General features: G+C 39.6%; 4 protein-coding genes across 6 annotated transcripts in view; 3 read left to right on the forward strand and 1 right to left on the reverse strand.

Annotated features, from left to right (window-relative positions):
* LOC140935865 (uncharacterized) overlaps window positions 1–1,382 on the forward strand; it is a 31,998-nt gene extending 30,616 nt beyond the window's left edge. Inside the window, exon 18 of the mRNA XM_073385442.1 lies at window positions 560–1,382. Coding sequence (XP_073241543.1) covers window positions 560–733 — 174 coding nt within the window. The 3' untranslated portion in view covers window positions 734–1,382. The remainder of the gene's footprint in view (window positions 1–559) is intronic.
* An 843-nt stretch (window positions 1,383–2,225) lies between these two features.
* On the forward strand, window positions 2,226–11,870 carry LOC140935867 (uncharacterized). Of its 2 annotated transcripts, XM_073385444.1 has the most exons (3): window positions 2,226–2,413; window positions 7,222–7,847; window positions 10,045–11,870. In XM_073385444.1, the coding sequence occupies exons 2-3, from the start codon at window positions 7,322–7,324 to the stop codon at window positions 10,878–10,880; spliced, it is 1,362 nt and encodes a 453-aa protein (XP_073241545.1). In that variant the 5' UTR covers window positions 2,226–2,413; window positions 7,222–7,321; the 3' UTR covers window positions 10,881–11,870. The 2 variants fall into 2 exon arrangements, with proteins under 2 accessions (XP_073241545.1, XP_073241544.1); XM_073385443.1 differs by lacking the exon at window positions 2,226–2,413 and having other exon boundaries at window positions 6,995–7,847.
* A 2,904-nt stretch (window positions 11,871–14,774) lies between these two features.
* Window positions 14,775–20,678, reverse strand: LOC140935868 (small ribosomal subunit protein RACK1-like). The gene is made up of 6 exons (XM_073385445.1): window positions 20,498–20,678; window positions 18,812–18,983; window positions 17,645–17,792; window positions 16,778–16,873; window positions 15,780–16,031; window positions 14,775–15,022 (listed from the first exon to the last, which is right to left on the reverse strand). Exons 1-6 carry the CDS (start codon window positions 20,604–20,606, stop codon window positions 14,852–14,854), a joined length of 948 nt encoding a protein of 315 aa, XP_073241546.1. The 5' UTR covers window positions 20,607–20,678; the 3' UTR covers window positions 14,775–14,851.
* A 116-nt stretch (window positions 20,679–20,794) lies between these two features.
* Window positions 20,795–24,067, forward strand: part of LOC140935871 (coatomer subunit alpha-like) — a 28,859-nt gene continuing 25,586 nt past the window's right edge. For both annotated transcript variants that reach the window (XM_073385447.1, XM_073385448.1), the window contains exons 1-2: window positions 20,795–20,996; window positions 22,898–23,011. In XM_073385447.1, coding sequence (XP_073241548.1) covers window positions 20,957–20,996; window positions 22,898–23,011 — 154 coding nt within the window. In that variant the 5' untranslated portion in view covers window positions 20,795–20,956. The remainder of the gene's footprint in view (window positions 20,997–22,897; window positions 23,012–24,067) is intronic.

A 24,067-nucleotide genomic window follows, 5' to 3' on the forward strand; every position in this document is an offset into this window, starting at 1 on the left:
ATTTTAGACATCAAAGCGCATTCTCCTTTAGTGAAGTTCGAGTGAGAAACGTCGTGAACGTTCAAAAGGGAAATCAAGAACCTTTTCAGTTTGCTGCTCGCAACAACTCGAAAAAATTCGCCAACTACGATCAGGTGCTGGTCACTTTGACCTCATAACTCATCATCAAGTTTAGTTGAGTTTGAATTTATCGAGAAGTAGAGAACGACGGCGACGTTTATCAAAAACTAAAAGGGTGGGCAGCCTAATGGTAAAATTTACTCTCGTTTTATATCAGGAGTAGACCTCTATCGTGTTTTCCAGGGCTCCTTGCTGTTATTATTTATGATATGAGTCTTGCAAGTCGTAAAGTGGTGATTCTACATTTTCGTAGCGGCGCCCCATTTTAAATATTTTTATACATATTTTATTTTTAAATGGTATTCTTTGTAGATGTTGTGCATTAAGGTGTGACATAAGAAATAAATAAATGAAGTAATTATTAATTAATTAATTAATTAATCAATTAATTAGTAGATACATAAATAAGTGGACATCTTTTTTGCTCTTTTTATGACAGTCCAAAGATGATACAATAAGTGGTGTGGAATTACTGGCCTTCATTCCGTACCTTGTGGCTGTAGCTGCAAAAGACAAGCAACCTTGGAATGATCACGCAGTAAATAATTACAGTCTTGAACGATCTCACTCAGCGAGCGAGTTCGAGACGGGGCTTGGAACAGAGTCTTTATAATCAGTCCGATAAGATTCAGCCGAAAGTCCCGGAAATGTCGGTTAGAAATCAAATGGAACGGACCATTTCGGTTCGGTCCGACCGGAATTTGTGATCCACTTTGACCGTTTGTGTCATTTCGGTCGTTCGGACCGAAATGTCCCCTTCCTTGATTGTTGTCCCCAGTACCACTCTTCTGTATCAATAATCAAACGCGCGGTGGCTTTGGTCGGGTCTTTGCAACCGGAATGTACCGTTCCATTGGGCATGTCTGGAATTTCCAAACATGATTTCAAAGTAAACCGGACTCTTTCTTGAATGGAAAGCGCCCCAGAAGTCACATTCATTTATGTTACCTGCACTTCAAACTTCAACTTTATTGGAGTATAATACTTGCAGAAGAAAATAATATAGATCCGTCGGTAACATTAGGATACATTAGCTAGTCTAGACAGATCAATGAATCATTGCAATGTTCACTGGCGAAATTAGCTCAAAGGAGACTTATTTTCAGTTTATTAAATAAATTGAAGTCAACCCAACATTAGCTTATCATTTGTTTTTCTCAAGAGCTAGAATGATTTGGGGAATGTTAATATGGCGGCCATCATGTCGCCCTAGAATACCAACATGGAAGGTGTAAAGTTGAGCTATAAACTTTGTTGTTTTTTTATTTTATTCTTTATTATTATTATTATTATTATTATATATATTTAACGGAACGAACGACTTCAAACGTCCGACGATCTTCAGTAATAAAATTCCAGGGACGTAGCCAGCTTTCCGACTTGTTGTAGGTCTGACTGACTTTCATTTCCACGTATCCTGAAAAATGCTTGTTTAATTCTGTTGATTGCAGGTATGACAAATGGGCAATGACCTCAGCTTAACTTTAAGCCCTTAAGCTCCTTCGTTCGCCCAAACAACACATAATTTATTGCCAGTGGTAGGGTGGTCAAACCAAAAATTTGTAGCCCCGGGCCTACCGATCTATGGGCTGGCTACGCCCCTGAATTTTAATTTTTTTTGGATCCGACACTCTGTAATCATCGAAAAAAAGTCTAAGGCACAACCTGGTTCCTAGGGACCTAGGAATCAGGTTGTCCAAGGCAAGGCGCAATGAACTGAGGAAACCCCGACGTATTTCCTTTCAAAACCAGCAAAGTAATTTCGGCAAGTACACCTGTCTTAGCTTGTCTTAAAATTCCCTCCATGATTCAATATCACAAAGACAGGCGATTTTGTTTTATTTTTTACCACGAGATGTCTCATACTTAAGAAATGTCCCATTTCCATTTTAGGGTAACCTAGAAAAAAAAACATATATTCGCAATTTCGTGGACCTAGTCAAAAACAGGAAAAGGAAGAGAAAGATTATCCAGGGTCCCCCGGGGGCAGTGTCGTGGCCATGAGCGAACATCAGGTTGCGAAGAATTCTTTTCCCGATCTTGCCCCGGAGATTAGCCGAACAGTTCCGAAAGCATCGTTATGACACATTTTTGATTAAAATCAAACTAGTTGTTATACCAGTGAAGTGAACAGGTCAATGGTCGCTATGCTCCTCGATCTTGATTTCAATTCTCTCCTCCGTTTTATAACTGTGCTCAACCTTGGCCGGATTTGACTCACATTTATTGACCCCAGGAAAATGAAAGCATCTTTAAGAAAGGACTCCATGATTAGTTGAGTTTTGATGCGACGGTAAGAAATACTCTCGTTTTTAGCTATCTTACGCGTGTTGATTTCCAACTTGTCTGTTTTTTGTTCCCGTGTGCAACTATTCGGAAATTTGTCTGTCGACTGTGTTTGGGCAAAGGAGATAGAATTCCACTTTTAACGTCGGTAAGACACTGTAGACAAAACACCTTCTTGAACGTTTGGATTCGTGTTTGTGTTCAGTAGTAAACTGTCGGTAGGAGAGGAAAGAATAATGCGCGGATAAGATGAAAAGCAAGGGTCGATTTCTCAAGATAGCGTTACATATTTTAAAGTTTTTTACGCTACTTAATTAAGAGTTGATTACCCCACCGCGGGGTACTCGAATCAGTTGAATTTATTTAAAACGTTCATTCTTGGCTCTCTGTACCCTGGGTGCCAGCGGCTTTTCATGCGACAAAGCTCCTCGTCCCACGCGAGAAAAACCCTCTGTACCCAGTGTAGGGGGGCTCTCTGAGTCTTGGGAAATGAAACCAAAAAAAATTCTCCCTGAGGTTCAGGGATGAATAATACATTTCTAGTTCTCCCTAGCCAAGTGTCCTGAATTTTAATATATCAAAATTGGTCTTTTATAACATTTTAATGGCTGACTGGTTAATAGGTATGCCGGCCGGCAAGTTAAATTACACGTACGTCTGCGATGCAGATTGTCCCTGACCGCGCACAGTCCTCCTTTATTGTTTTGACCACAAATTGGGACTGAAAGAAATTAATGTCGCGTTAAAATTGGCCAGCTCGTTCAAATGATTGGGATGCTACGCCATAGAATTTTGTGCACGATTAATTCCAAAGATGCCGACAAAAATTCTGAAGGCCTTTTTACCAACCATGACAGCGGTGGTGTTAACGGAATACGTTCCGGCAAATTATATTCTTGAAATTAATGAGACGTATCATTGTGATTCGTCGTGCGGCGAAGCATTAAACAATACCAGTATCCGTAAAACATCACTGAAGCGACACCACTGGTACGTATTCACTTTCTCTTGATTCAGTGCACACAGAAAGCGATATGCCCCAAAAATAATATGACCGATACTTGGAATGGGGCATTTCGCTGTTTTCTATTTTTTTTCGTTTTTTTAACGTAGATTTTAATAGTTTAAAACAACTAAGATAACTCGACTCCCGGGGGGGTGGGGGGCACTTCCTTATAAGAGGCTAATGGAGATGTGCCGCTGGATGGGGTCACATTTTCACGACTGGATTGACTATAATGGGGTTGCACATTTTCGGATTTTTGGGGTAAGACAGTTCTTCATATTTACGGTTAGCAAACGTACTATAATGTTTGTACTGCAGATGAAAAGTAAAGTGTTCTTCATTCAATCTAAAAATGGGTCAATTCATAAAAATAGAAAGTGACTAAAGTTGGGATCGCGAAAATTACATATTTGCCCAAAAGTGACTAAAGATGGGGTCTATAATTGGCCACAGAATAGACTATAATGGGGTAGGGGTTCTGAGAGGCCAGCGGCATATACCCAGCAAAAATTAACCCAAGCACCGCCTTCCCCCCGCCCCCCCGCCCTGGGATCCCCAACCAGGGTGCGTTTAGACAGCAAAACAGCGAAGACGCCGCGAATGACCTCGGACGTTCGAGAATCAGGCTACAAAACAGTCCGTATTTTTTCTTTTTCAAGTACGCGCGAACAGGCATGCGTGGCCGCGTGAGGCTCATACGCTACTCTTACGCTACATTAAACCGATTTTGAGAAAAAAACCGAACAGTGTTTTGCAGTCGAGGGAGCGTTCGATTGGGAAGTTAGGATATTCTAGCCATTTGCGAGCTGGCTCACTTGTCACTTGCTTGTGTCACTTGTGCTGCCTCGTACCCAGACGTCTCTCTCTGTCGATGAAAATGTGCGCGCAAGTCCCTTGCGGTTCATTACCAGTCGCTCGCCTCTACCTTGCGAAAAACGAAGCGCCTGAGGAGGAGGCTGTCACTCGTGCGAGTTCAGGCAGTTCAAAGAAAATTTTGTCGGCGGAGCAGCCAGCGTGCGCCGGAGCGATAGGCTGACTTCGAGTCGTTTTTACTCTCTCAGGAACTGAGGGAGTAAAAGCGACTCGAAGTAATCGTCTGAAATTCATTCTACTGGAGCGAAGCCAGCGAAAATAATGGAGAGGAATGTTGTGATTGGCTACCCGAGCGGGTTGGATGGGCCTATCTTTCCCGTTCGAGATTTCCCGCGTTAGTCCCGTAAGAAAAAGGTTCTCTTGGCCATTGTGATAAATCCCTCTGAATCCATATTGATACTTATGCGGTAAGAGTGTCCAATGGCCAAAGTGGAGCCGGATTACAATTTTGGTTGGTGTCCCAAAAGACTAATACCATGAATCATGTTATTTTTCGACCTGACCTAGGGAACTAATCAAAAATCTAATTTTAACATATTTAAACAAATTATACCAATACCACATTTCAATGTTTTCGACATTATTTTCAAGTAAGAAGTGATGGCGGTGTTATAGACGAAATTCAAGTGAGTCTCAAATTCTCACAATAGAATTTCGTCTGTTTTTCGCCACCACTGCTTGTTCAGTGAAGGAGATGTTGGAATCTCGGAAACGTCCGTATCGTAAAACAATTTAACAATTAGTTCATGCGTCAGCGTGCCTATGTCGAGGTATTGAGCATGCGGGAAGTTTGGAGAGCACGAAAGAGGCGTAAGAGTTGCCCAAGGCGCAGCCGAGTGCAACTCTAGCCTCTTGAGTGCTCTCCAAACTTCCCAAGTGCTCAATATCTCGACATACGCACAGCTGACGCATGAACTAATTGTTTTTACAACATTATCAATATCAAAGCGATCAATGCAGCAGTTAACTTATTATTGTAGGGCGCACTCAAAGCAGTATTAGTACGCGTCAATGTTTACGTGACTATATTTTTTTTTCCTCACAGTTAATCTTATGTTTTTATCCTGAAACTGAGAGAAAGTGTACTCTAAAATGATTGTAAAATCCATATTTAGGTGCCGGAAAACTATTAATTTACCGAAAAATTGTTATTGAGAGAAAACAAGTTTTCAAAGAATGATCTCACGCCATAGCCCGCACAGCTGCCGGAGATGACAACAACAACAACAACACTCGCCTCTTTTCCTTACTATCGGTTAACAAATTCAAACGACTCCTCTTAAATTTCCTTATAAAACACATGGCAAACGCTTCATAGTCTATTGCTGAGTTATGGATGCACTCAGGAGACTCAGGATTGCTAAGCTCACAACAACTCGAGGAATTACGAATAGTTTATTGACGTCATCAGCGTGCTCAATAGGAATATGAAGCACGCTCGCGCTATTGAATTTGATTAGGGAATTTTCTAGCTATGTTATAATTAACAATTATTCTTTGAAATCGAGGTGAATAGTGGCTAAATATTTACCAAGTCGCGAAAGCGGCGAGGTAAATATTCCCAAAGCCACTATTCACCGAGATTAAAAAGAATAATTGTTTTAGTATATACACACGAAGTGATCTCAACAAAATCAGAGAGGAACCATTAAAAAGTACGATTTGATTGACAGATCAAATCACGCGTAAGTTTAAATATAGATCTTTGCAGAATTTTCAAACATGACAATTCACAAGTTTATCATTTCGCAAACAACAGCGTAATGGCTTAAATGAAACCGCTAAAAGTTTGAACTGTTGTTCGAAGTAAGACGTCGTCTTCCCGTATCATTCTTTTTCCTGTTTACTTGAAACGTAGAATTTCTGCAAACATTTCATTTTAAATTTGTTTGTCATAAATAAACTTCGATTTTTGAGCCAAAATTTTCTTGTTAGAACACGCCGAGTTCACGAAACGGCTTCTTTTACGCGAATACGCGGGAGTTGTAAACAATCCATTGAGCACAAAACTCAGCTACAGTAAATTGAGAAACGTCGTATTGAATCCTTCCGAGTCTTTTCTTGCCTTAAAAAAAGTCAGCCCTAGGATTTTGTCGACTTTTAAAAGATCGTTCTCTAAAAAAAATAGGAAAAACACCGAGCTCACACATTATCCACTCGCTAGGAGGTGAATATTGTTGAATAGTCCGAGATAGCGAACCAATCAGATTGCTTAGAGCGGTTTTCACTTGACTGTCGAAAGTAATTGAGGAATTGGTTTTGGTTTTGGTTTTACTACACCCTTTGGTTGGCTAGTGTATTTACTTTGGTTTTGGTTTTACGACAGTCAAGTGAAAACCGCTCCAAATCACCAAGATCACTGAGTGTGTATATACTAATTTGTATTATTTGATTTGATTTGATTTATCAATCTTTTCTTCGATCAGTTCGGAACATTAGATTTTTTGGTGATAATATTTCTGCTATGTTACGGTCAGGGCCCTTCGAAAATGATTTATTTCCACCACTTAGTCACTGAACTGATAAGAAGCAACTAGAGGCGACCGACTGCGCCGAAGAAATGACCAAAAACAAAACAAACTTCTAGATAGAAGTGGTCATATTTTTCACCGTCAGTTTAATTTTAATATTTTTGCAAACGTTAAACAAAAGTAGAGATTGAGTTGTGAACCCTGAATAGGAATGAACAATACATTGGGGGACAGCAATATAATGTTTTTCTAAGTGATTTCTTTATTATTCAAATCTAGCGTCATTCAAGCAAGGAACAGACGCCATAAGCAGGGAAAAGCATAAATTAGCACATATGGTTTATTTAGAAAACCTGCGCTCTGCGATTGGACGTGTCATTTTCAGAGAGTTCTCTCGTGGAGAGAGTCACTAACAAGGCTTAAAATTAATGTCATCTGTTTTCTCCCGTTTCTATCGAGGTTCAGCAATTCAAGGTGTTATTCTGTCATATTAACTGAAGTTGTTTGAGTGCCGGCCGGCTGGATTTGGTTGCCATTTTGTTAACTCAATATATTGTATGGCAAAATGGAACCTGATTTTACTAGCGATGACAACGATTCTGGTGGTGAAGAACTTGAGTCAAAATCTGCCAAAGGTGAGGTCGACGAAGAAGGTTTCACAAAGCTTGACCACATCAAAATTTGTATCAGTTTTGGCGGAATCTCGATGCTTCTTCATTCGTTCTTCACCATCGTACTCTCGGGGTCTCAAGATATCTTGGCAGGAACTTACATTCCCACTACAACCATCCTCGCCACACATGTAGCCACCATGGTGACCGTCACATCGTTCCTGCCGTGGTGTATGCAACGAATTCCCTACTTGTGGCGGACGTTGATCGTGTTTTTAGCCATGGCTAGTGGAACGCTAATCCTGATCGCAGTTAGAAGTGTTTACGTGAAGATCATCGGAGTGTCACTAAACGCGCTGGCCCACAGCTTGGGGGAAATTTCGTTTTTGGCGCTGAGCGCTTTTTATGGAAAGTTCTCCATCACCTCTTTTGCCGCTGGAAGTGGCGCGGGGATCCTACTTGGACCAATTTATTACACAGGTAGGCAATATGGCACTATATCGACGACAGCAGCACTGAATAATATATATCAGTGCTTTCAAATGTATTAAAGCCCTACGTGTGCTATGTAGATCAGCACTAAAGTAACCCACTGATAAAAAATGTAATTTTCAAACGATTTTTTAAGATGAAATTAACCATAATGGATTTCTGACCGGGGAGATACCATCTGTATTATTAAAAAACGGTTAAAAACTTTCTTTAAGACCGATCTGTTTTTCTACCCTCTATAATTAAAATTCACAAAATAATATTAATTCAAATCTTTTGATCTCCTTCGCAAAGAGGTTTTAGAAAATGAGTGAAAATACAGTGCCAGTGTTTTTCTATCATCATATTGAAGTCGGTTCAGTTTAGTTAAGATCACTTAAATCCTTTTCGTCACTCGGTGAAAAATGACTCTATTAAAGACAAAGGCAGCAGTACAAACAAACTGAACCAACGAATGATTGATTGCTTTATTTGAGTAAACCCGAATATATTCTCGTCAGCCTTCCTCTTATCACAAAGCGGAAAGCGATGACCAAATCACTGAGGTATGTTAAGTCCGTTTTGTCGACTTACTTTACTTCATTGCGGGCTACTGCGTGCGCTTGCGAGGTAAAACCGAGGGTATTCTTGTGCGTGGATGAAACGCTGAGGTTTTTCGTAAGAAATGGCGGTTTGATCGTTAGCTCGGCGCGAAATACACAGACAATATTCATTTCAAAATAAATAGCAAAGATGTGACAGACTTGAGTGAAGGTTTTTTTTTTTACAATACTAAGGCGTTGGTGGCGGAAGAATAGCGCACAGATGTCTCCCTTTTTCTTTGTGTTTGTCTTTGTTCGATGATAGCACTCATAAAGTCCATAAAGGGAGTTGTTGAGTAACTCGCCTTCAGGCCAATTTATGCGAGAGAAATTGAACATGGCCTCAGTTTTCCTTATGAAAGTCTTTGTGCCTCTTCTTGCTTCACTGCTACCCATAATCTCAGGAAGGCCTAACATGCAGAAATGACTGGAAATCAATTTACCGCGACTTCTTTTGATGAGTTAGCTAAAGTCAAGGTTCATCACTGCTAGGACATTATTTATTTACCATTGATTTACCATTTAGGTCTTTCACTCAATGTTGACAGGGGCACCTAACGAGAATATAGTTCAAAACCACATAAGCATAGCATTGTTGAACGTACTTTAGTATTTAAACGGTAGATAAAGGCTTATTTTTATCGCCTAAAAAATTTTCATCTGTTCGGATTTCCTAGCTGAAAGTATAGTGATCCGAAAATTATAGGGATCAAAATTTACCTTTTCGAAAATTTCAGCCAGAAAAAAGGCTCCCGAAAATTCTAGGTGACCTTTTTAGGGTAAAAATCCGTTAAAAATGGGCAACTATACCACTTTTTGATGTTCGAAAATCCTAGGAGAGGCAGGCAAGCAAGAAATTTTAGAGAAAATGATCCGAAAATTCTAGATCTCAAATCGTCTTCCGAACAGATAATTTTCCGAAAATTGTCGTTGGGTGCCCCGGTATTGAGCATTTTAGACCGCTCTAGAAAAAAGAAAACAAACAAACAAAGGAAAACAAAAGTGGTAGAAATGGCGCTTATGAGAGCAGAGTAATAAAACTGTCAATAAATGTTTGAAATTGCATTTTTAAAAGCAGCCAGCGAATTGGAAAATGCTATATCCCTTGGGAGTTTATGGAGTTTTACTGGACTTTCCCTTAGTATTATCTCTCTTACCGTGTGAACAGGGCGGGAACGTAGGATTCAGTTTGTTAGCAGAAGCTGGCATAGAAATAAATAAGTCATCACAACAAATACAAAAAAAACGAGAGGCATTGTTTAATCACATTTGAAACACCGAAAGGAAAGTTGACAATACGACACGTAGCAGAGTATTCTCTGACAAAAGATGGTTTGTGATGAGACACTATCTCGAGTGTATGGTGAACTTCGCAAACAAAATGATTTTGAAAGAAAAAAGGTCCAAGGGCGAGGAGTTTTCATCAGATATTCAAATATGTCACTAACAGTGCTCGGTTTCTTTGTTTTTGGCGTTGTGAATTATCATGAGTTGGAGAAGTTTATCTACAATACTGAAAGTAATATCGACCTCGATGTATGCTACTAGTTCCTACAGATTCTAGAAATTAAAGTTTTAAATAATAATTTATTTTTAATCAACAGCTATGACCTCCTGGGCTTGTATTTCGCCTCAAACAACCATCGCTATCATTTCACCAGCAATACTTCTGATCCTGCTGTTTTACTACATACTTGACAAAGATCGACTCAAACCTTTTGCCTTATTAGACACCTACAAGAAAGTCAAGTCCAGTGACACCGACACCTCAGCAAACGTAGACCACCTTTACAAAGAGAATCCATTTGAACTGTCTTGGCGGGAAAAGGTAGTGGCTGCATGGCAGATACTGCCCTGTATGGCCGCCCTTTGCGCTGCTTACATATCGCAATATATCACAATACAAGCGGTATTCACGACGATCGCGTTTGGTAACGCGCCTTTCGCACCAAGAGACCATTATGTGTATTATGTACTTCTCAATGGTATCGGCGAGTTCTTACTGCGTTCCTATTTAAGCATAGTAGCTTGGGCCCGACCCGCGCTGGTGCCTCGCCTTGTCATAAAACGTACGTGGATTTTTTCGGTTTTGTTGCTCGCTGTTATGGCCTTTTCCATCAGCGCTTCCTATTACAGGCTTTTCCATAACGTCTGGTCAGTTTTGTTTTTGTGCTTTGTCATTGGTGCGTTGTCTGGTGTCGTTTTTTCTAATACGGTTTGCGCGGTACCGCTTATAGTAGAGCCAAAATACAAGGAGTTCTGCATGGGACTGGTAACCATCGGTGAGTCCGCTGGAGTTCTGATTGCAAGTTTTGTTGGTCTTGCCGTAGAGCCAGCTTTAAGAAAACACTGTTCACATATCGCCAGTCATCCTTCACTTTGTTTTACCAGACACAAATCGTACAAGTGGAGTTCGTCCGTTTGTTCTGCTAAAGCATAAAATTACTTTGACTTGTTTAACATTGGGTTTGTTAATGGTTTAGGTTTTGTTTTCTTATTGCAGACCATGTAAATGTTACCCCAGAGAATTGTTTCTTTCATTGCCCGTGTATCTACGTGAATTGTTTCTTTGTATCCACGTGCATCCATGTGCATATGCTTGCGTAACTAATAAAAAGTCTCTTGAGAACATCACGTGGCCTGAATTGGGAAAACAAAACACACAAGCTAAAAAGGTCTATTCTGGATTCCACGCTGTGGATTCCGGATTGACGGTGCTGGATTCCAGATTTCTATTCAGTGGAACTTGGCCTCCAGATTCCAATCGTTTTAGGGGGGTTCCGGATTCCTACAGCTGAATTCCGGATTCCAAAGCCCAGCATTCCTATTTTACGAGAAAAAGTTTCTCAAATTTCGGCAATTTTCCGGATTCCAGAATCCTGATTACCTACACGGGGCAGATTTATGGTCTTTCCATGAAGAAACTAAAACTCAGGAGTAGTACTGCGAAAATTCTCGTTCAGTTACCTTAAGCATAACAGGTAACAAACTTATAACGAAGGTTATGTTCCTGATATATTTATTTTTATTTTTGACCGAAATGAGCAGAATTGAGTGACATAGTACATTCACAAAATCGGGAAAATGTTATGATAAATTATACCTGTCTATTGAGTGGACATCGTATGTATTAAAAAGTGCGAGTAGACAAAATCGGACATCCGAGAAGTCAACACCTAAATAAGAGGGGGGATGTAATTGGGATGTAGTTAGGATGGGTTTCTCAAAGTAATCTCGAAGCTCTTAGACTTCACAGGATGGTTTGGGAAAATATTAGCGAACAGCTTGAAATAAAAGAGCTGCGAAATATAGAGGTTCAATGAACACAGAGGTTTTAAAGAGCCGTGAGTGGGTAGTTTTTCTCGTGAAGAGCGGTTAGAAAAAGCTTACAATTGTTGGTGAACGTAATAAAAGGTTCTCAGAAATGTCACTGGTTGCGTTATTTGTTTGTTTGTTTTTTCATCTTGTTCTGGAGCAAAAGCTACAAAGAATCACCGATAAAGCAACAATATGCGTGCAATATGCGTATTAAAAACCCCTCTTTGATCCCGGAAACCATGAAATTGGTAGTGCACTGCAGGCCCTATGCTCTGGGGTCGAATCTCGCTCATGCTAACTTGATTTTTTTTCCTGTAAAATTGAAGAGAGATTTACACTTTGACAACATTTGTAGGGCAGAAATTAAGCCTCTGAGTGAAGAAACTTAGAAATTTTATGCAAGCGTAAGTGGGAGGGCCTTTTTAGCCTGTACACAGACGTTGTTTTATTTTTCTTTTCGTTCTTTTCGAAAACATCGGTGAGCGCGCGAGAAAGAAAATCTATTTTTTTCTTCCCCCACCCCTACCCCCCTGCACTGATGGTCAATAAATCCACCACGGTTTTTATTTTTTTATCACGCGCGCTCGACGACCTTTGAAGAGAAAATAAAGGGTCTGTGAATAGGCTAGGCCGTTTGAGATATCGAAACAACGGCTTACCGAGTAGGATTAAGGCTTATTATTATTAAGGCGAGAAAAATCTATTGTTCTTTCTGGCTCATCTGCATTAGACTCGGTACGAACGGACTTCATTCCTCCTTTTCCTATGAAGGAACTCAAGCACAGCTTGAACACTTCGTTAGATTCTCTATTCTACGCTTTAACTTTCAACATCTTAACTTTTCGCAAATAAAATAAAAACAGACCAAGGCAACAAACCCGCAGTGCACGATTTGAGCGCCCTTATGAAAGTCAAAACCTCCTTTACCGTGTGTAGGAGGGAACCCTGGGAACGAGGTTGACCCTACGGAGCTCGACCGCAGGGCGGGTAGGAGATAACCCCGGGAACGACGATGCTTTACCGTTTACACCGAAACCATGAATTTTCAGGAATGGTCCAGGCATTTTGAAATTTGGCCTGTTACTAATTGCCGCTTTCTCATCATTAAACAGTTACTTTAAACCTGTTAACGAACATACTACAAGTCTCTAAAAATCCAAGCATAGGAACTTCTGCAAATGCAGGCCGCTGATAAGTTCCTCCTTTCTCAAGCATGAAAACGAGGCTCTAAACCGGAAGTTGCTATTATTGTGTTCTTCAAGCCCTTTTTTCTCATACTATCAACGAAGTGATTTAGAAACGAAGAAGTCTTGAAAATTTAAAAATATGTAGCTCTCTGAAAATACAACATTCTGTAGAGATAACATTAGTTAAGCAGTAGTCAGGAACCATTCGATTGACTATGGCTCAAAAACGTCTTTCAAAACGCTCGTATTTTGCTCCTTTAAAGAAAGAGCGGTCTCATCAGGTGTTTTGATCTCTCTAAGGATAATACAGTCTTTGAAGTGGCCTTACTGTTGCTTGAGAGTTTTCTGAAATAGAGCGCTATGTGTTCCTCAACTCTTCATTAGAGAGGTTAAGCATCACGTTTACGTCAAACGGCAAACGCGAATTTGTACCACGTGACCAAGTTTCTCCTTTACTTGTCGTTTACTGTTCATTATTTCTACAGATGAATTGGTAGTTTCACGCAATTTTTTAATCCATTAGAATTGTTTTGAGCCGTTTTTGTACGCTCATTTTCTATTTTGAGAAATTCTCAACTTGCATCTGACTTTTGCCGTATACGTGAAGGCTTTAACTCTCTCTTACCGTAGTCAAAAGACTAATAGGATTGGTGCAACAAGACCCTTTCCACTGACCGTATCGTGCAGTAGATGCACCTGAACCGATGAACAGTTCCATCGGATCAACTGCTCAGACGATAAGGCGGCCATAACAGAAAGTACCATGTACTTGATTTTCCCTGACGCTACACGCCACGTCTTGTGTAGACCTCTAATGGACATCACATCTCTACCACTGCTTGAGTTGTGTATACACTAGTCTGCAAATAAGGTCTTCATTTCGAGAGAAGCGTGCCGCAAGAAATGCTGGCAACGGATATATCATGAGTGCAAGCAATGCTCATTGAGAGATTACCTACTGTTGACTGTGTAGGTGTTTTCAAAGGTTCAATTTGGAGGCCTTAATTAACCGTCAAAGCAAAACGGACTGTAATGTTGAAGTCGCCAGTATTGAGTAAACTATATCGATAACGCTACAGAGAAAACACAATTTTCATATCCACGTGAATACTTGAAAGTTCGGTCTCTTCAAGAAAATAAATTTATTGCAGTTATTAAGAGCACTTTTTTGAAACATTTAGTTATACTCGAAGAGTCACAAAAGTACTTATTGAAATGTAGCCGAAGGAAAAAAGGCATTTAAGTCTTCGATCCGGTCTTGCAGTTAAAAGAACCCTGAGTTCTTAACCACGGCCACCACTGACTGCAAAGTCGCATTTCCATGCTAGCAAAACTCAGCCCGCGAGACAGAAATCCTAATTGTATTAAATGCCTACTGAAAAGGAGAGTCTGCAATTACTGTTCTTCTTTTTCAAGGAAATATTCAGCCACATTTGTGGTAATTCAGGATAAAGTGAATATTAAATTATCTCAAACTGATAAAAACCGGTTTCAAAACACGCACATCTCTTCATGCCACCCTCTCATGTAAGAAGAGAAGAATTGAGTTTACTGAGAACAAACTCTTCCCTCCCCCCAAATCAAAGATGGGAAAATGGCGTGTTTTACCCTTCGCGCGGCTTCATCCTTTATTTGGAGCGGGGGGGGGGGGGGGGGGGATAGGCGAGTTGTTGTTCCATTTTATTAAGATCGAAGCTCTCCCTTTGGGGAGGGCGCAATAAGTCACACGCGCGCCGCACGCGAAAGGAGACATACCGTGACCCTCATTGTTACTTCCTGGTTTGCTATATGTAGTATTCTCAAAAGCATAAACATCAAAGCAAACAGCGTTACTAGGTAACAGTGTCTTTATTTTTTTTTTACAATTAATGTAAAATTCCTCTGGTGCCAAACAGGTATTATAGTTTTAAACTCGAGTAACTTGCCACACGCGGATCACGTTATCACTGTAGCCTGCAAACAGTGTCTGACCATCCGCTGACCAGGCTAAAGAGATACAGTCAGCAGCTGGAGCTTTGCCTCCCATGTTGATGACGTCAGGTTTTAGTTCATCCACAACCGACTTGACCTCCAGATCCTAGGACAGAATAATAACAAAGTAGTCACCTTTCAAACTGGAGCCAAAATGTGTCTTGCAACTGCTCCTAGGATCTTTACTGGGGACTTGTCGGTCAGTTAACGGCCAACACGGGCGGACGGAGGATAGATGGGGCCTAGAGATATAATATACAGAGGCAACATAGGCACGATAGTGCCCATCAGGACTATTGAGGGCGCACTTTTTAGGGAGTTTCAGGCGTATGCTCCTCTGGGACATTTTTGAGATTGAAGTTCCCGGAGATGCAATCTCGTGCATTCTGAACGCTTTTAAAAATTTAGCAAATGGCTGGATTCCATGTTGAACATGTCATGTTGAAATAATTAATAAACCAAAAGTGTGGTTGTCGTCAAAGAAGTAATTAACACTTTAAGGGCTGAAGTAGACTTGCTTCAAGTTGACCTCTTGGCGAGCAGAGCGAGCCTTATTTGGCCCCGATGAAGGACTTTTTTTAAAGTTTAGGGCTGAAGCGACGTTCGATAAATTTTCTTATTAACAATGTTTATTAAAGAAAATATATTTCAGTAACAAAGCTCTAAGTACCATGCAACACACGTTTACAAAAGAAAAAAAATTCCCTGACAAAAGGGGGCCCAGGGGGCCTACCCCTAAATCCATCCTTGGCCAATTTTTCTCCTGTACTAGTAACAGTCCCAGGAGTCTTTGTGAAATTTAACTTAAACAGTTAAGGGTGTGGGGTACGGGGACAATCCATGAAACCAAATGCTGTACATACCCATATCTTAATGGACGGTCCTACTGCAGCACACAGCCAGTATCTGTTGGGGCTGAAGCACATTGAATTAATAATATCACCTCCCTCAAGGGTGTACAAGTGCTTTCCCTCATTCAAGTCCCACAACATAGCCTGGCCATCCTTGCCACCTGAAGCACACAGTGAACCATCAGGAGAGACAGTCACGCAATTCAGATATCCAGAGTGGCCCATGTGATTGGTCTTGAGACGGCAGTTTGTTAGGTTCCACACCTGTTGAGCCGCAAGAGTAAAGCTTATATTTAGCTGTTGAATAAATTGAGTTACTTTAAATGATCGAATAGACGCCATTAAATATAGGGGTTAAAGAGGGGGAGTTTAATAGATAGGAGGTGTTTAAAAGAGAGAGAGTTTATTTTTATTTTTGTAACAGTCCCCACAAAACTAGCCTGCGAACCGCAAACGTATTTACGGTCGTCGCTTATCTCCCTCCGAAAAATAACATCTGCTGTTCGCTAATCAGATCAAAAGACAGAATGCAACTCAAGTGACTCATCGCCACCTCAGCTGAAAAAAGCGGATGCTCTCGCAGGCTACTACAAAACTGATATGCTTCTGGTAAAATATTAAGAGAGTTTATGAACAGCAGAATATCTACTCCATCCATTGATACATCTAGGTTATCTAGAACTCCATATCGCTCTTTCAAATCTTTAATACAATGTCAGAATGCTCATTCAGGGTCATTGTGTTGTCATTGTTAGTCTATCCATACTTTGATAGTGAAAAAGATGCAATGCACAATCCTTGTTAGTCAAGCAAGACTCTGCTGAAAAATTGAATGATTTTGCTCCAGTACTTCGGAGTAACTGTAATGTGGGGTGTCTGTTAAAGAACTGTCTGTAAAAGAGAAGGTTTAACAATAACTACTGGTAATGTTAAAATTGTCTTCAAGCCCAGAAAGATTACCAGACTTTAGACACACTGGGTTCCCAACGTCAATACAAAATGAGCAGTACCTTGACAATTCTGTCCCATCCAGCAGATACAATGATGGGATTGCTGGAGTTTGGAGAGAACCTTACACAGGACACCCACTCAGTGTGTCCCTCATCCTGTTGGTGGACAAAAGACAAGAGCAGTTTGAATATGAGTGTCTGGGGTAATGTAGTCTTGAGAAGGACTATTGGCCACCATGTCTACTTTTTGACAACCCCCGCTGTCATCATTAGAGTCAAGGAATTTGTTTATTGTCAATGGTTGAAGGTACAGTGGATCCCTGCCTTATCACCATCCCCAATTGAAGAAACACTGGTCATTTTATTATTTTAAAGATCCTGTTAATACGACCATCTCGTTATTACGACAAGGACTTTATGGGCCAACAATGGTCGCATTAAAGGGGTTGCACTGTATTCAGTGGTTTAAGTTCTCTGATTTTGGTCACCATGGTGGGTAGAAAAACTTTGGCAACTGAAATTCCAGTGAAATTCACAAATTTGGTAATTTATTTGGCGTTTATATGCCAAGATGTACTGCAAGTGTAGTGTAGTGTAATGTTTAGACATAAAATTCATGGAGTTTTTAAGGATATTAAAGCAAAAAAGCCAGTCTGTCAAGGAGTGTTTAGCACAGGCTGAGATACATTTTCCCAAAAATTATCCTTCCCAATTTTCACATTTGTGATTTACCTTTGAATTACTAAGTCATAATACATATTCTTTTCCACCCCAACAAAAACTCAAGGAGTTTTCAAGCACTTTCAGCTGAAATTGACCTTTTCAATGGCTTTTCAAGTGCTCTTGAAATCTGAAATTTATTTAGAGGGCCTTTCAAGGACTTAAGGTTTGTTGAAGAAATAACATTTTTGATATTCAATGAAGTACCTGAATGGTATACTTGCAAACCCCTAGAGTATTCCACAGCTTGATGGTCTTGTCGCGTGATCCTGACACGATCTGACGGTTGTCAGCAGAAAATGCCACACTCAATACATCTTTGGTGTGACCAATAAACCGACGGGTGGTGGTCCCACTGTTTAAATGAAAAAGGTTGGACAAAGAATGACTTTAATACTACAACATTAAAATTTTCTTCCACTGGTAACATAATCAAAAGTTTGGAATAGCTTTTAGTTATGAACGGGGGCAAGAGTAACACAAGAAATCAGCTTTGCCTGGCTAACAGTTGCTTGTGGGAGTTTGTCAAAATTTAGTCATTGATGTACAGTCGAACCTCCATGTGTGACCAACTCTCACAAGCGACCACCTCCCATAAGCAACCACAGATCCAAAACACCAAATTTTTCAGTTAAAGCCCTGTAGTTGGAACCTCTTGCAAGCGACTGCAACCACCTTTTGGGGTGATGGTTTTATAATTTTCCACTGTTTTCAACCCTCTGTAAGCGGCCACTTTACACATGGTCTGACCTCTTAGTTCGCTAAATGTACTACACTACTCAGAACATATGAAGAACTTTTAGTGACAACATGAAACTACACCTAGGTAACTCAGAAATTGCATGCAATAAATTCTGTCCAAAAGAGTAGATGTATGGGGACCTCTTCTCGGAAGAGTCCCCATGTGGTTTAATTCTCGTAAGGATGGGTACCCTGGACCTCCTGTAAGTGACCACTTAACCTTTGTTTTTTGGGTGGTCCATCATGGGAAAATGACTATATTTTTCTTTAAAAGGGTTTAAAAACTTTGATTTCCCATTGCATAATCATGGATGAAAACAGACCAGCCAACAATTTAGCTCTGTACAGTAGAACCTCAATGTATTCATGGCCAAGGGATTGGCAATATATCTCTGCCAAGGCTTTCTTTATATCAAGGTTCTTTTCTATACATTTTAATATTACTGGAGTGTTGTGAGTATCATTCGTTATACCGAGGCCTTAATTGTTATTATAACTGTTCCTTAAATTTGGTGGTCTTTGCCTAAATTTATGATCTCTTGCTGGCTCATAGCTTGTGATCTGAAAATGTACAACCACCTCTAGGAAGGTACAAATCTTACATTATCTGTCAATAAAAATCCCATAGCTTACGCATTCAGGTCCCAAAGTCTGAGAGTTTTGTCCCAAGAGCCAGAGAGGGCAAATTGACCATCAGAGGACATGACAACATCAGAAATGAAATGATTGTGGCCAGTAAGAGACTTCTCAGCTACACCATAGCTAGTCTCATCACGAGTTAGTTTCCACACAATGAGTGTTTTATCTGAAAAGTCACATATCAATTGTGCAGTTTAATCTCAGTGTTTGCCTTGGTAACAAGGATCATTTATTTAATGTATGGCTGAAACAACTAAAAATGTTGGAAAATGGCTATTTATTATATAAACACCAATGAAAAACCATGTGAGCTTTCGTGAGAAAACATGATATCTTCACATGTGAAAATATGGCTGCATAATAAATCGTACCTTTCGCAGCAAAAAAATATTTATGTGAAATGGTTTGGCATTTCATTGGTGTTTATATGATAAATAGAACATTACATGGTTGCTTAGAGATATGAAATTTCTCTTCTCGTGTTGAAAAATATTCCATATCTCCATGCGGTCATGTAACATCCTCTATATATGTTGAGGTTCAATTTTTTATTTCATCCTTGGTTTAAATTTCATTTCCCTTTGTTTTTGGGTATGGTTATGTGTTAATGAGTTTAAAACAAAGGGAGATAAAATTTAAACCAAGGATAAAACTGAACCAGAAAAACTACATTATGGCTATAAAGCTAAAATATGAAGACTCAAAGACACAATGAAACAATTGCAGTCAAACCAGCAAAACCATGAACACTTGAAATACCTCAGGAATGTTTATTATTTTATGACCAATCACAGCAACGATCAGGACAGGTGAACTAACCACAAAACCACAAACTAATTAATGTTTTTGCTTGGGATTTAGTTTTCTCATGCCTGACTGGCTTTTTCTTGCAACACAATATTAACCATTCCAGAAAATTTTCCAGGTTTGACTGTAAATCTCCAAAAAAATGTAATAATAATGTACTAAAATTGATAAACAATTAGAAATATTTTGCAAAAACCTAAAAAAAAAGAAAAGAATTTTGGGACAACCAACATGATACTGATGATTATCTGAAAACCAGCCCATATATAGTGTACATAGACCTTGTTTGTATTCACGTCATTGTGATCGCCCAGTCACACAGATCATTCCTCATCACACCAGAAATGATTTCCTAGGCTCGTCTCAACTCCCTAAACAAATTTTAACATAATGACAGGTATTGCGACGATCCAGATCCGGTGTATTTCCAACCACAATGGAACAGACCAATAAATTACTGATATGTTGGACCAAAATTGGTGTTCCCGCAATTTCAGAATACCAAACTTGTCGCAACGCTTTAAAGAACAAAGCGTAAACAGAATAGTTTTTTACTGTTACTCAACGAGATACAAATAATCGGCGGGGTTAAAACATACTGTTTAACTAGTAACAGTGGCACAAGATGTGAAGCGATACAAGGGTCTACTCATCATGCAATACTGCAGGCAGTACCAAACATAAACAGCTGAGGATGTGTATGCAGTTTGTATTATCAATCGAATTCTGTTGTTAAAATATTTGTAGTGAACATCTGGGGAATAAAAATTATTGGTCCTTCTCTGGGACTCTAAAACAAAACTATCAGGAAGCACACTAAACTAAGTTTAAGAAAATTCTAAGTTCATCTCTCTTACGTATTCTCATACGTACCCCGAGAACCGGACAAAATCCTGTCTGGATCTTGCGGATTAGTGGCAATTTGGGTTACCCAGCCATTGTGTCCTTTTAAAGTTCCACGAAGAGTTAATCCCTCGGCCATGATGTCTCTTACAACGTAGCGATTCGGCGGATTGAACACCGACTTACACCGCGATGGCGGTCAACAAGAGGAAAGAGAAAGAGGGAGAATGAGAGACATGATTTTAGAGTTGGGCACGAGTGTTGAGTCTGCCATGTGGGAGGGGAGGGAAGGGAGGTTCTTGCACGAAATCGAGGCGCCCACACATGTCTGATATGACGTGGCGACCGCCATCTTGTTCTTCCCGGTAGATGTGTATTTTTCTAAGCAATTTTTACAGCATATTGGCGGTCTTTGCCTAGATTAAACGATCTCTTATCGGCACATAGGATTTATGTGCTTTTTTGTGTAGCAAAGAACTTGTAGCTGCCATGCTAACGAAATTCGAAACGAAATCAGCCAGAGTGAAAGGTAAGACAACTTACAACTAGGCTGCTAAGTTCCTTTGGAATATTTTGTGGCATGCATACTTGCACAAAGCTGTAACTTTTGAAATGGTAGTATTTTGTCTTACGACGTTTTTATGTAAGATTTATTTCACTCTGTCCATTTCTGATCTTTTCGTTGCTTGATTAGGTTCTTAACACAAGTAACCATTCTCTTATTTGGGACAGTTCTTTATCAGCTTTTATGGCTAGCCTGTTTCGACCTAAGCCAGAGAACGTTTTGATTATCCCTTAAGAGTTTTATATTCAAATTTTTAACGTGAGCGAGTTTAAGGTTTTATTCAAAAGCTAGCTCAAGCTGGAAAGCCATACATATGATTTTGCAAAGCTTCAAATATTGAACTTGAGCTTTAGAAGTTTAAAAATATAAAAAAAGCTCTCTATGGACAGAGCACGTGTTTACAGTTTTTGTTTTGTCTGTTATGCACTTGTGATGTTAACGACTTGCTTTGTCATATAAACATGAAACGTAACCTGTTTTGTGGAAAAAAATAGCGTGATGTCTTGCCTTGAAGGGAACATTTCCGATGCTCAAGTCGACATTTTATTTGACACATCAAGTTACTTGTTAAGCTTCAATGGATGTCACGAAAACTAAGACCCTCGAAAACTAAGACCTTAGACCTAAGACCCGTCTTAGTTTTTGAGATTACAAAAACTAAGACCCCCTAAAATCGAATCCGTCGAAATATAAAGTCAAATTGTAACAGAAATAGATCTAATCTGTCAAATTATCTGTTGTCCGATCCTTTCCTCCGAGTTTTTGGTCAAATTTAACGGTAAATTCAGGAGTCTTAGTTTTCGTAATTTCAAAAACTAAGACCCCTCTTAGTTTTCGTCATTACGAAAACTAAGACCCCCCAAAAAGAACGATCCTTAAAATATATATGAAGTCGAATTACGACCGTTCAAAGACTATAATTCTGATAATTTGACAGATTAGACCTATTTCGGTTACAATTTGACTTTATATTTCGATGGATTCGATTTTATTGGGTCTTAGTTTTTGTAATCTCGAAAACTAAGACGTGTCCTAGGTCTTAGGTCTTAGTTTTTGTAACACCCAGCTTCAATTCTTGGCGTATAGCACACCGATGACTAGTGTCAAAGACAAAATGAAACGTGACTTCTTGCATCAAGAAAAATATCTCTTTTGACCCAATAGTACAGGTCACGCTTATTTTTAATTTTATTTTTGATGCAACAGGTCACACTTCACCTTCATGTAAAGTAGCATGCTGATCTATTCAAAATTTCTAATTGATATAATGTCAAGAAACTACTAGAGCGTAATTCACTCCCCTTATTTGCGAATTGAATCATACAATATTTTGTGTCTGGCCTTCAGAGTTATTGCTTTTCTTTCTCATGGACATTACGCACACAAAATGACTACATACTGCTTTACAGTTTCTATGGAAACTGTTAACACGTGTACAAAAAGGTAAGATTTCTGCACAGTGCCATACATTTATCCTACATGCTGTAATCTCACATTAATTCACACAAGTAAGAGTTGAAACATATGTGCATAATAAATGTATTGGGCTGTGCAGAAATCTTAACCAAAAAAATCACGGACATATCACTTACTGGTAAATTTCAGTTTGAGTCTGAGATTATGTTCAAACTATGTCGTGTAGCTCCTGTGCCGACATGAAAACTATACTGGATGGAGCTTCCATTCACACATGAAAATGGTGATTTCAGTAACAAAACAAAGCTGCTCTCTGCTTGTCTTGAAAGTGTTATATTTTTTTTGGAAACAGCAAACATAAGGCTTTTTTTGTTGACATGAGCATAATTTTTCAGAGTTGTTACCAATCCTGTTAACTGAAGTGTTCTGGTTGCTTTTTGCATTTGTAGGCATTGCCTTTCACCCAAAGAGGCCATGGGTTCTAGCAAGTCTTCACAATGGTGTTATTCAGCTCTGGGATTATCGCATGTGCACTTTGTTGGAGAGATTTGATGAACATGATGGTGAGCATGTTGTACATACTGTTTTGGATGATTACATTAATTTACCATGGTAATAGGACTGAATAGAGTCTGATTCTGTCTGTAATCATATGAGTAATTTACAAAATCAGATGTCTGTGTAGGAGTCTGATTTGTTTAATGACGAACATGATTACAGACTGAATTGGACGACACAGAGTTCTGTTATGTCTTAATATTAATTGCAATGAAATTTGTGATATTAAAACTAAATCACAGAGAGATATTCAGAGATTTTTTGTCAGAAAAGAAAAAACCATTCAAGTGCATGTGCAAAGCATACTGTCCTATTAGCAGTGAGTTTATGCAACAAGATGGCAGAAAGAAGAGGATGGCAAAACGCTTGTGTGTGACAAACTTGACATGGTTATTACTTCTGCTTTTTGTTGTGATCTTCACTTTCCATTAATGCTTTCTGGTCTTTTACAACAAGACTCGTTTAAAAGGGGGTGAAGTTTGGCGAAAAGTTTTGTAAAACAAAATTATTGTAACGCTTGTCCCACAAGGTATGCTGTCTTCTTTCTTCTCCCGTCCTGTTTCGTAAGTTCACTGGTGCTGAAATCAGAACAGCTGATGGCCAATCAGAATTGAGAATTTTGTTATAGTTATGATTACAGTTATTATATAATAACTCAGTGAGAGATTACTGGCATGCTGATTGCTCGAGATGTGGGAGTACAGGGGCGTAGCCAGGATTTTTCAAAGGGGGGGTCACAGAGGCTACTCACCCGCTGCTCTCCCTCGTGTATCAGCGGGCTCAGTCGTATTATCGCGGCTTGAAGGCCCATATTAACTAAAGACAAGAGCCGTTGATGAAAATACTTCACAAAAAAACAAATTTTAAAAAAGTGGGCTTTTCAACAATGGCTTTTACGGCCAAGATATTGTCATGGCGTTTTCGCCACTTGAATATTGTAGGTTGTTTGCTCAAAAGAAGGCCTACCAAGGGGGGGTCACGGGCACCCCAGGACCCCCCCTAGCTACGCCCCTGGAGTATGGACCATGGAAATGACATGATGATGGCCCAATTTGTTTTTC

The sequence above is a fragment of the Porites lutea genome, chromosome 4 (genome assembly GCF_958299795.1).
Source record: "Porites lutea chromosome 4, jaPorLute2.1, whole genome shotgun sequence".
Taxonomy (NCBI): Eukaryota; Metazoa; Cnidaria; class Anthozoa; order Scleractinia; family Poritidae; genus Porites; species Porites lutea.

Coding starts and splice junctions, on each gene's coding strand:
- LOC140935867 (XM_073385444.1), top strand. CDS start 7,322: ATGGAACCTGATTTTACTAGCGATGACAACGATTCTGGTGGTGAAGAA. Junction 7,848..10,044: donor TGGACCAATTTATTACACAG/GTAGGCAATATG, acceptor TTTAATCAACAG/CTATGACCTCCTGGGCTTGT.
- LOC140935868 (XM_073385445.1), bottom strand. CDS start 20,606: ATGGCCGAGGGATTAACTCTTCGTGGAACTTTAAAAGGACACAATGGC. Junction 18,984..20,497: donor GATTTTGTCCGGTTCTCGGG/GTACGTATGAGA, acceptor GTGACTTTTCAG/ATAAAACACTCATTGTGTGG. Junction 16,874..17,644: donor TTTGCAAGTATACCATTCAG/GTACTTCATTGA, acceptor GTCCACCAACAG/GATGAGGGACACACTGAGTG.